General features: G+C 41.0%; 1 protein-coding gene across 1 annotated transcript in view; it reads left to right on the top strand.

Moving 5' to 3' along the window:
- Positions 1–12,373, top strand: part of LOC122930406 (zinc finger protein 850-like) — a 49,557-nt gene that overhangs the window by 16,995 nt on the left and 20,189 nt on the right. Inside the window, exon 3 of the mRNA XM_044283785.1 lies at positions 8,991–9,122. Coding sequence (XP_044139720.1) covers positions 8,991–9,122 — 132 coding nt within the window. The remainder of the gene's footprint in view (positions 1–8,990; positions 9,123–12,373) is intronic.

The raw sequence follows: 12,373 nt of genomic DNA, 5'->3' as shown, positions 1-12,373 counted from the left end.
GAAGAGCAGTTATCTCAGCTGTCATCTGCACATAATATACAGCTTCACAGCGCTGAGACCGGCAGACTTTGCATAGGGCGCTGTGCTCTGCTTTCTCACACCGGCCGTCCTGCAGTGTCACATGAAGGAGGGATTTTATCATAAATCTTAGAGCCGCCATTTTAGCTACTTGACTGATTGTTCCCTAGACTAAAGGAGCCATTATAAATAATTATAGACATTTATTTATAAGAACATTTTTTTTTTGTATTTTCATTTTTATCTTTCCTGGAGAACCCCTTTAATTAACCCCTGAATAATGTCATATTGAATTCAGTGACCAAGTGATGCTCATATATGTGTTTTATATGTATCTTCCTCCTCCTTTATTACCATGTCTCAGATAAGTACTGACCGGTAGGTCGCCCACTCACTGTAAACCGGTTGTGGGGAATAATAAAAGTATAATAAATAATATCAATATGACAAGTGCAACACAGTTGTACAGCAATATACTCGCAATATATACAAACAATGGCCCAGATTTTCTAATGTGTCTGCAAAAACAACCTGTCTACAAATTACCACAATTTGGTGCATCTGGAGTTTCTACACTTTTTTTCTCTATGTGCTCTTCTTTGGATCGGGGGCTTAGTGGAAAGGAGGTGTGTGAAAGGGAGCAGGGCCTACGATGCACCACTCTGCAGCAAAAGTGTGGCACATTTCTGAAACCTGTAGATCTCATAAAGGAAACAGGTTCTTGGCAATAACCAAAGACAATTACCCTTTCTAACTGGTTCAGGACCCGACTAGAGGGACGTCCATACTGGACTTAGCATTAACCAATATACCTGACAGAACAACAGACGTGCAGGTTGGGGGACACCTGGGAAATAGTGACCATAAAGTAATAACCTTCCAATTATCATTCAAAAGAGTGTTTCTTCAGGGAGGAAGAAAAAAATACCAAACTTCAAAAAACTAAATTTAGCCAACTAAGAGAGGCCATAGGCTTAACTAACTGGGACAAAGTCCTCAAAAATAAAAATACAGCCACAAAGCACTGAAAAACCATAAGGAAAAAAATAGAATATGTAAAAAACAAATAAAAGCAGCCAAACTAGAGACCGAGATATTAATTGCAAAAAAGAGCAAAACTAACCCTAAACTGTTCTTAAATTATATAAATAGTAAAAAGTATAAATCTTAAGGTGTCGGCCCTTTACAGAGTAATGAGGGGGGAGTTGCAGAGAGCGATGAGGAGAAAGCAAAGTTATTAAATATTTTTTTCTCTGCTGTATTTACTGAGGAAAATAAACTGTCAGATGAAATGCAGAATGTAAACGTAAATTCCCCATTAAAAGTGCCCTGTCTGACACAGGAAGAAGTACAGCAGCGTCTTAAAAAGATTAAAATAGACAAATTGCCAGGACCAGATGGCATACACCCTCAGTATCCTGAGAGAATTAAGTAATGTCATAGCCAGGCCCTTATTTCTGATATTTAAGGACTCTATACTGACAGGGAGTGTTCCACAGGATTGGCGCATATCAAATGTGGTGCCAATATTCAAAAAGGGTCCAAAAACAGAGCCTGGAAACTATAGGCCGGTAAGTTTAACATCTGTCGTGGGTAAACTGATTTTAAACTTACATAAGCAAATAACGCCATATAAGCATGGCTTTATGAGGGATCAGTCATGTCAAACTAATTTAATCCGTTTCTATGAGGAGGTAAGTTCTAGACTTGACAACGGCGAATTAATGAATGTCGTATATCTGGACTTCTCCAAAGCATTTGACACCATTATTGAACCACATAAAAGGTTAGCATATAAAATGAGAATGCTCGGACTGGGAGAAAATGTCTGTATGTGGGTAAGTAACTGGCTCAGAAAACAGAGGGTGGTTATTAACGGTACACACTCAGATTGGGTCGCTGTCACTAGTGGCGTACCATAGGGGTCAGTACTGGAGGGGTTACAATCACTAGTGGGGTACCACAGGGGTCAGTATTGGGCCCTATTATCTTCAATATATTTATTAATGATCTTGTAGAAGGCTTGCACAGTAAAATATCATTTTTGCAGATGACGCTAAACTGCCACTAAATTACCACGGAAGAGGACCGTATACTGTGTGTGTGTGTGTGTGTATATATATATATATATATATATATATATATATATACTATAGAGGACATTATACTGCTACAGATGGATCTGGATAGATTGGAGGCTTGGGCAGAGAAGTGGCAGATGAGGTTTAACACTGACATATGTAAGGTTATGCACATAGGAAGGAATAATGCAAGTCACCCGTACATACTAAATGGTAAAACACTGAGTAACACTGACATGAAAAAGGACCTAGGAATTTTAGTGAACAGCAAACTAAGCTGCAAATACCAGCGTTAAGCAGCTGCTGCCAAGGCCAATAAGATAATGGGTTGCATAAAAAGGGGCATAGATGCCCGTGATGAGAACATAGTCCTACCACATTACACATCACTAGTCAGACCACACATGGAGGACTGTGTACAGTTCTGGGCTCCTGTGAACAAGACAGACATAGCAGAGCTGGAATGGGTTCAGAGGAGGGCAACTAAAGTAATTACTGGAATGGATGGACTACAGTACCCTGAAAGATTATCAAAATTAGGGTTATTCACTTTAGAAAAAAGACACTGAGGGGAGATCTAGGAACTATGTATAAATATATCAGGGGTCAGTACAGAGATCTCTCCCATCATCTATTTATCCCTAGGACTGTGATGAGGGGACATCCTCTGCGTCTGGAGGAAAGAAGGTTTGTACACAAACATAGAAGAGGATTCTTTACGGTAAGAGCAGTGAGACTATGGAGCTCTCTGCCTGAGGAGGTGGTGATGGTGAGTACAATAAAAGAGTTCAAGAGGGGCCTGGATGTATTTCTGGAGTGTAATAATATTACAGGCTATAGCTACTAGAGAGGGGTCGCTGATCCAGGGAGTTATTCCGATTGCCTGATTGGAGTCGGGAAGGAATTTTTTTCCCCTTAAGTGGGAAAAATTGGCCTTTACCTCACAGGGTTTTTTTGTTTTTTTTTGCCTTCCTCTGGATCAACTTGCAGGATAACAGGCCGAACTGGATGGACAGAGGGCTTTTTTCAGAGAAAAGTGATTTATCTGGTGCAGGTCTAGAAGCCGGTCTAAGCTTCCGCCATCTTTACGATTACTTAATCTAGGCCAATATCTCTCAGGATGACTTAGGTAGTTTTTTTCTCAGGTTGCATTTTTATATTTCAAATGTCCATTGACGCTACACGACGGCTCCTTAGAAACATCTGATAATTCCTTTATAGGAAGATATGTACCGGTATATTCTTTATGACATATTTAAGTCTTGCAGTTATATGTGTTTTCTTAGACATGTATGGCATACAGTCTGGATACAGTCGCCAGCGGGATGGCCGCAGAGACCCCATTTTCTACAAATAGCTGGAGGTGCCAGAGGACAATGGATATGCCATAAATGTCTGAGATGAGAATATCCCTTTAAGCATCTTTGCAGTTTTATTTATATTGAACCTTTTAAACTTGAAGCCGTGTTCCAAGAGGAATTTAGAGGTCACCAAGCTTCTCTGTAACAAACCACTATGTATTGTCATAGACTGGAATATTTTTGTCCTCAATCAATTTTTAACAATAAAGGAGATTCATTTGTCTATTTGTTTTGATTGGATTGTGGTATTTCATATATGTCTTTTCCATGTATGTCCCTACCTACTTGTACAATCTGCTCTAAATGGCGGCTTACACCTTGCTGATGGTCCCTGCCTTGACTAAGTGTTGGAGACTAAACCTGAAGGGTTAATAAAGCAGTTAAACAGGAAGAGGTCAAAACCCGGACCCTGATCAGAATCCAAAAGCGAAGTCATATTCACAACAGAGTTAAACCAGGAGATAACATCAGAGATAAGGTCACCAGGCAAAGGCAAGGTCACAAACTAGAAGAGTCTAGTACCAAACCGTGTCCAATATCAAACACTGTCAAATACCAGGAGGTCACATAAGAGAAATAGAAAAAGGTCAGTGATCCAGAGTAACAAATACTGGACCGGCTGGTGAGACAGGAATGATAATACAGGTAACTGTGGTCAGCACCTGCCTGTTTAATTAGCCGCCCTCAGGAAGTGTCACGATTTTTGCCATCTCTTACATTATCAGCTGAGTTTTATGCGCATGTGAACAAACACTGCACTGTCTGGTGGTGGATGTTTCCTGCAGAACCATACTAGGAGGTAAAATGCTGGGCTCTTAAAGGGATTATTGTGAAGAGGTCACTTCACACTTGACATTGAAGTTTTCTGTGAACTCTGAGAGGGGAGGTGGAGAGGAAGTACCAGCATCTGTTCCAGGACATGAAGTGGAATGACGTTGTTCATCCTGTAGTCCTGGTGACTGACAAATAACGTGACCTCCTCAAAGGGAATGAGCAAATGGCAGGTGTCAAGCCTGAGCTGCCACTGGCTGACATCAAAGTTACACAGGGGAGTACTCCTGTCCGCTTGGATCACCAAGAAATGGCTTATGGCCTTTCTCTGTTCGTATAGTCGGTCCAACATATGGAGGGTGGAAACGTCGCATATCAGCCTATGTTGGGGGATGACGTTGTTATCGCAATTCATGCGATTCTCATCTAATTTGTGTGGTGCCAAATCAATTAGAAGTATAAGTATTCATGTTCCATACTGCTTTCATAATGAGACCAGACACACAAGTTGGTTTTATTAAAAGATCGTCTCATCCCCCTGAGCAAGAGCCCTTTAATCAAGTTACATTCACTTAAATAACAGACATGACATCACAAAAGGGGTGTTCCTTAAGAAAATGACTATTGGCTCTTTGACAAAATGTGTGTAGTATGCCAACTTTATCCCTGAGTTTCATTGGCATATTTGAAAATTGCAACCTAACTCCCCATCCCCCTCCCCCAGTGACCTTAAGACAAAGAAATGCACATGAGGCTCACACATCTGGTTTGCTGTTATCTTGTGGACAGAAAATAGTAGTACAGTACATATATATATATATATATATATATAGAGAGAGAGAGATCTCTCTCTCACAAATCCCTCCTTTTGCGGGAAATAGACCAAAAGTGAACATGCAAAGTGCAAATTCCTTATTGCTTCACCAGGTCCCCTCAACTCCCTTTCGGGTTTGCTTCACCTTGTCCTATTTACCCCGCAACCATCAACAAGGTTTGATTTACTTCAGGATGTAATAATCTTTGTCTTTGACAGGGGCACAGCACATATACATAGTGTGGGCATGGATATATTAAACATTTTAAAAACTATTTTCTTAAAACGGAGAACTATGTAACATCCTGTTAAAGCCAAATGTTAAAAACACTGTAGTCACTGAACCAGTTCCCAAAACATTGTTCTGGCCATGATGAGATTAATTTCAGAATTTTTCCTGTCAGTTCATTTGATAAAGTCCATCAGTTTCTTCAGATCCTTGGTAATCCTTCAATCAGGGGCAGTTTTGTTTAGAATGTAGATGCAGCAGGAACTTCCAACGATCTTGTAGACCCCTCCTTTTTCTGCTGTCAAGGACCAGTCGGTTCTGTACAGTCCTCATCGAAAAAGAGCTCAGTTGTTCCACGATTCCCTTTGCAGCATTACAGGTGTCATTCACAAATCTCTGTTGATGACAATCGAGATGTTAATCCAATCTACATTCTTTTTTTTATTACTACTAATCATGGGAATTAATGTCCCAAATCCTGCAGCTAACTGACTTTTAGCTTTAAATTTGTCAGAAACTCTTCTACAGACTCCTATGGCATCCATGTATACATGTGAGTCAAAGGATGTAGGGAGTGACCTCCTTAGTCGTGACCGGACATTGTGTTGCTTACTGATTTGATCTCACTCAGGAGGTGAGAATAGAACAAATGGCATCAGTACTTGATCAGGGTACGTTGGCCACTTCATTCCACCTGCATCCTGGGTCGGAGTTTCAAATCTCCACACAATCACCAGATATCTACGTTTTGATCATTTTGGTTGATAAACCAACTGTCAGGAACTATCAGAGTCACTACTTGTCTTATTCAGCTGAATTATGTAAGAACAAAATCCTGGAGGGAAAACACCAAAGGGCTTTCCTGTATAAATCCTGTCTCTAAGGTCAGGTTGTCTTTATATTTTTAAATTGGCCAAATATTTAATGCCAATTATAGATAAGGATGTAGGAGCCACAGATGCTACTGAACTTTGAGGTTTCTCCCTTACCAACATTCTAGATTTGCCTAGGGGATCTTTGTCACTTACACATGCTCCTTAAACAGATATCCCCGAATCCTGTTGGATAGGATTTCTAATGGACAGGAACAGAGGATTACACTCATTATGTTTCCAACTTTTTGGTGGTGTTCCCTTCAGGACAGTCATCCTTTGTGACAAACCTTCACCTTTACTAACTCTAGAGGTAGTTTCCACTGGTTTATATTCCCAACACTTCAGATTAGTGTTCCATTCTGTTAATCACCAATATCCACAGTTGGTATGGTCATATCTAAACACAATTACCATAGACTGGGTCAGTTCCAGTCACACAGATGTACTTATCAGACCAATACCAAGTGTCCTATCTGTCATCTGTCTTACAGTCCACTATACTGCAAAAGTCAACTTAGTTGTTCCTGACTCATCTTGATAATATAACACTGTTGGAATTTGATTGTGATTTTCCCCTTGTACAATATGAAACAAACAATACGACATGCAAAAACATTATGGCTCTCATAGTACTGGCACATAATTGCAGTATGACACGTAGACCCAATCAGTCTCTCCTTCCACTTCGACAGCAGTGGTGGTGGTTATCAGGACTTGATGTAGATCTTCAAACCGTAGCTCTAGGACTTTCCGCACGTCTCTCGTTTCACCACTACCCAATCTCCTGATTGTAAAGAATGAATTGTATCTATACAGTCTGGATTCTAGAAAACAACTAAAACTTGGAAATACACATTAGACAATGAATTTGTGCAACAGACAACATAATTTGAAAAACTACTATGCTGCATCTGGAGCTCCAGATGATCCTTAAGACCATCCACAAAGGCAGCACTTAAGATTTTCTCATGCATATCTAAGGTATGCTCAAAGCCCAAATCCACCCAACTTTTCTGGAGTCTAGTGAAAACTTTCTCCACACTCTCTGCCCTGTCCTGATGCATATTCAGAGAAGGTGACAGGATAATCACCTAAATGCTTTCTCCCCCACCCACTGTGGAAGCTACAATCTTGAGAGAAAGAATCCCCAGCTCTACATTGGACTAAAACTTCTAAATCTCACAAACAACATGAGAAAACGCTCCATATTTGAACTAATTCTCTACAAAACAGCATAGGTAAGTCCTTTGAATTGGGAATTCTACTCATCGGGTAACATTGATGTTACTACTGGGGATACTGGGTACAGCAGATTTTTATACATCATAAAATGGTGCAAGAAATCTCACATTTTCCTGTGACTGAAATCCACTCATATCTGAATAAGGACTTAGAATGGGTACAAGCTTAGATTGACTGGATTGGTCAGGGACACTTCCAGTTGGCATCATAGGAATAATTTATGTGGGGCACATTTTAAAATAGTGGAACATACAATTGGGAAAGAATATTTGCAGACATCATTGTATCTAAGCCAATACTGGGACCCATATCATAAATCGAGCACTGTCTGGAAAATCTATAGATAACACATATGTTTGTATATTCACAGTCTGCAGATGCATTACCAATTACCAGCCCCCACCATAGGAGGGGTTGAATTGCTGGGGGCGGGGGACCACTAGAGCTCAATAGGGGAAAAACAGTCGGCACTCCTCTTGCAGAATCGTGGTGCTCGCGTCCAGGGTATGAGAAGCCCACTTACAATATAGAACAGAAGACCGCCACTTCACTGGTAGAATCTTCACTTTATTATAGCATGGAGGAAACAGCGCAGATGCAACACGTGTTTCAGTTCAGGTATGAGCCTTTGTCAAGCATAGTAAATCATTGCATAAAACACATTTAAATAACCCGCCCACATTGGCGTCAGATGTGATGAGGTCACATCACCATAGAAACAGGGATACACAAATCATGAAGTGCAACAATTCTAAACATTGTTGCAACAAGGTACCATGCAGCATATGATACAATTACATCTTAAAGGATTTCACAGAAAAGAGAAATTAACGGCTGGCATGGGATACAAAAATTATAATGAATACAATAAAAATATAACAAAAATATAATAATAATCATCACCCTGAGAAATAAATCACCCACAGGCTATATAAAGATATTAAATCTTGCTGCTTTTGTCATTTGCTTCATTTTTTCATTTTTTCTGTGACTAAATAAATACAAAATACATATTGTACATGAAAATACAATGACAATAATTGTCTATTGGAGTAAAAAATTTTATCTTTCAGAAATGCACTCAAATCATATTCTCGGTTTAAACCTTTTGGTTCAATGGTCTGTGGGGTATGAATCCAAAAACGTTCACGTTTTTTGAGTAATAGAAACCTGTTGCCCCCTCTGCGCGGTGGCAGCACCTGCTCAATTATTTGAAACCTTAATTGTGAGACATTGTGAGCGCATCTGTCAAAATGAAGGGGACAGGCAGCAGCAGATTTTTCTTGCGTATGGTGGATTTGTGATTACTGAACCCGTCCTTCATTCTGACAGACGTCTCACCAATGTACAATAAGCCACAAGGGCATTTTAACAGATACACAACAAAGTTGCTATCACAGGTAAAAAACCTTTTACAGGAAATTTCTTACCAGTGTGTGGATGGAGAAAGGATTCGCCTTTAATCACCGCAGAGCAGTGAACACACTGCAAACAGGGGAAAGTGCCTTATTTTAGGTGTGGAAAGAAAGAGTTAACGAGGCATATGATTAGTAGTACCACCTATGTCCGCTTTCACTATAGTATCTCTAATATTCCTAGTTCTCTTGTAGCAAATCATAGGGATATCATGAAATTCGAGAACGTCCGGATAAGCTGTGCGCATAATCCCCCAATGCTTATTGACCACATGGCGAAACTTATTGATCCAAGGATGATATTTGACAATAAACGGTAACCGTCTATTATCAGTATGGGGCTTGGATGTCTCCATCTTGCTGCTGCATTTTTTCATCTCAGAATCGAATAGGGGTTTAGGATATCCCCTCAAAGAGAATGTTTTTGGCCATCTCATTGAATCTGACCTCCCTCACTGATGGATCTGACACAATCCTCTTGATACGCTTAAACTGTGAGGAGGGTAAAGACCTCTTCACAGAAGGTGAATGGTTACTGGAGTAATGGAACAAACTGTTCTTGGCTGGTTTTTTTGATGTATAAATCAGTCTGTACACAATTATCATGACCCCTTATTACTAAAGTGTCTAAAAAGTTAATCTTGTCATGGTCATGCTGCACTGTAAAGCATAACTCGGGCCATATATTGTTTTATGGGTGAATTGTTCAAGGGACTCGATACTGTCCCGCCATACACAAAAAATTTCGTCTATAAAACAACGCCAAACAATACACGATTGTATGTATAATGGATTTTTGTATATAAAATTCTCCTCAAGCCAGGGCATATAACTATTTGCGTATGGCGGTGCGGCATGCGAGCCCATCGCGGTACCCCGTTTCTGCTGAAAGAATGCATCCTGGAACAAAAAAAATTTTTCTTGTAAAATCAATTCCAATAATTGTTTCTCTTGAACAGAATATTCTGACGATTCCAGGATCCAATCTACAGCAGTGAGACCTTTCGGGTGCTCCATGGACGTGTACAGGCGGCACACATCTAATGTTACAGACAAGTCTCCTCCCTCAAGACGGAAATCTCTGATATCTGACAAGAATTGGTTAGTGTCTAATACAAATGATGGCATTTTTTTTGTTAATGGGGTGAGGACTTTTTCAATCAACATGGCTGGTGCAGATAAGATGGAGTCATTTGACGCAACAATGGGCCGTCCCGGGGGGGCTGTCATACATTTGTGAATTTTAGGCAACGTATACAGGACGGGTGTAACTGGATGTTGAGTATAGTGCGTAATGCCCGTCTCTCTTCATTAGATAGATTATGTGCTACAGTTAGACCATCATGTTGTATGTCCGCCAAAATAACATTAAAGTCCCTTTGCACTAAAGATATATAAGCCTCTGCAGGATGTTGTGTTTTAGGAGGTTGAAAATGGCTATTCAATCTCAGGCCAAATTGGCTTAAAGAGGACCTTTCACCTAAAAAAAAATGTAAACTAAGACCATAGCTTTACTTACATGCCCCCATGAAGTGTTGATCGTTTTTTCTTTTTTCAAACTGTGCCCCCGTTTGTCCGCTATGCCCCCCCGGAATAATTCCCGCCGTCTATGCTAATGAGCCAGCCTCAAATGGGCTGGCTTTAAAAGTTCTCCTCGGCGTGCCTTCTCTCTTCTCCCTGGCACGGAGCTCATCCAATCAGCGCGCTCCGCTCTTAGCCGGATAGACGAAATCGCTCCAGTTCTCTGAAGTCTCGCGAGAACTGGAGCGTCTTCTCCCTGGCTAAGAGCGGAGCGCGCTGATTGGATGCGCTCCGTGCCAGGGAGAAGAGAGAAGGCACGCCGAGGAGAACTTTTAAAGCCAGCCCATTTGAGGCTGGCTCATTAGCATAGACGGCGGGAATTATTCCGGGGGGGCATAGCGGACAAACGGGGGCACAGTTTGAAAAAAGAAAAAACGATCAACACTTCATGGGGGCATGTAAGTAAAGCTATGGTCTTAGTTTACATTTTTTTTTTAGGTGAAAGGTCCTCTTTAATGTTAAACTATCGCATACAGGTGCATGGATCACAGAGGCTGACACATCCACATTTTTAGATGATATGTCATACAGCAAAGTCTCGTTTATACCTGGGACCCCGTGGTCATTGACACTTGCGTTTCTCCTGTAGGGCCGTCCTGCTCTCCTTGTATTTTTCCTTTTCGACGTCTCTGTCCTAAAAAAGGCGCCGCAGGGCGTACACCGGTGGAATAATCGCTGCCAGATCCTGACGATTGAGAGCCTGTTCGGCGTGCAAAGCAAACAATATATGGCCCGAGTTATGCTTTACAGTGCAGCATGACCATGACAAGATTAATTTTTTAGACACTTTAGTAATAAGGGGTCCTGATAATTGTGTACAGACTGATTTATACATCAAAAAAACAGCCAAGAACAGTTTGTTCCATTACTCCAGTAACCATTCACCTTCTGTGAAGAGGTCTTTACCCTCCTCACAGTTTAAGCGTATCAAGAGGATTGTGTCAGATCCATCAGTGAGGGAGGTCAGATTCAATGAGATGGCCAAAAACATTTCTTTGAGGGGATATCCTAAACCCCTATTAGATTCTGAGATGAAAAAATGCAGCAGCAAGATGGAGACATTCAAGCCCCATACTGATAATAGACGGTTACCGTTTATTGTCAAATATCATCCTTGGATCAAGAGAACTAGGAATATTAGAGATACTATAGTGAAAGCGGACATAGTTGGTACTACTAATCATATGCCTCGTTAACTCTTTCTTTCCACACCTAAAATAAGGCACTTTCCCCTGTTTGCAGTGCGTTCACTGCTCTGCGGTAATTAAGGGTGAATCCTTTCTCCATCCACACACTGGTAAGAAATTTCCTGTAAAAGGTTTTTTACCTGTGATAGCAACTTTGTTGTGTATCTGTTAAAATGCCCTTGTGGCTTATTGTACATTGGTGAGACATCGGTCAGAATGAAGGACGGGTTCAGTAATCACAAATCCACCATACGCAAGAAAAATCTGCTGCTGTCTGTTCCCCTTCATTTTGACAGATGCGCTCACAATGTCTCACAATTAGGCTGGGTTCACACTTGAGCGTTGCGCAAACGCGCGTTTTACGCGCGTTTTTGACGCGCATTTTTATGCGCGTTTTTGTAATAGTAAACGCGCGTTTGACGCGCGTTTGTGTGATTCACTACAGTGTCCTATGGCCACAAACGCCCCAAAAGTCGCTCATGTACTTTTTGGAGCATCGGGCATTTTACAGCGCGATCGTACGCGCTGTAAAACGCCCAAGTGTGAACCATTCCCATAGGGAATCATTGGTTTCTCCTTGTTGAGCGTTTTACAGCGCGTAGGAACGCGCTGTAAAACGCTCAGGTGTGAACCCAGCCTTAAGGTTTCAAATAATTGAGCAGGTGCTGCCACCGCGCAGAGGGGGCAACAGGTTGCTATTACTCAAAAAACGTGAAAGTTTTCGGATTCATACCCCACAGACCATTGAACCAAAAGGTTTAAACCGAGAATATGATTTGAGTGCATTTCTGTAAGATAA

The sequence above is a fragment of the Bufo gargarizans genome, chromosome 1 (assembly GCF_014858855.1).
Source record: "Bufo gargarizans isolate SCDJY-AF-19 chromosome 1, ASM1485885v1, whole genome shotgun sequence".
In the NCBI taxonomy this organism is placed as follows: domain Eukaryota; kingdom Metazoa; phylum Chordata; class Amphibia; order Anura; family Bufonidae; genus Bufo; species Bufo gargarizans.
Note: the sequence above shows the minus strand (reverse complement) of the source record. Positions and strands in the feature narration are given on the sequence as shown.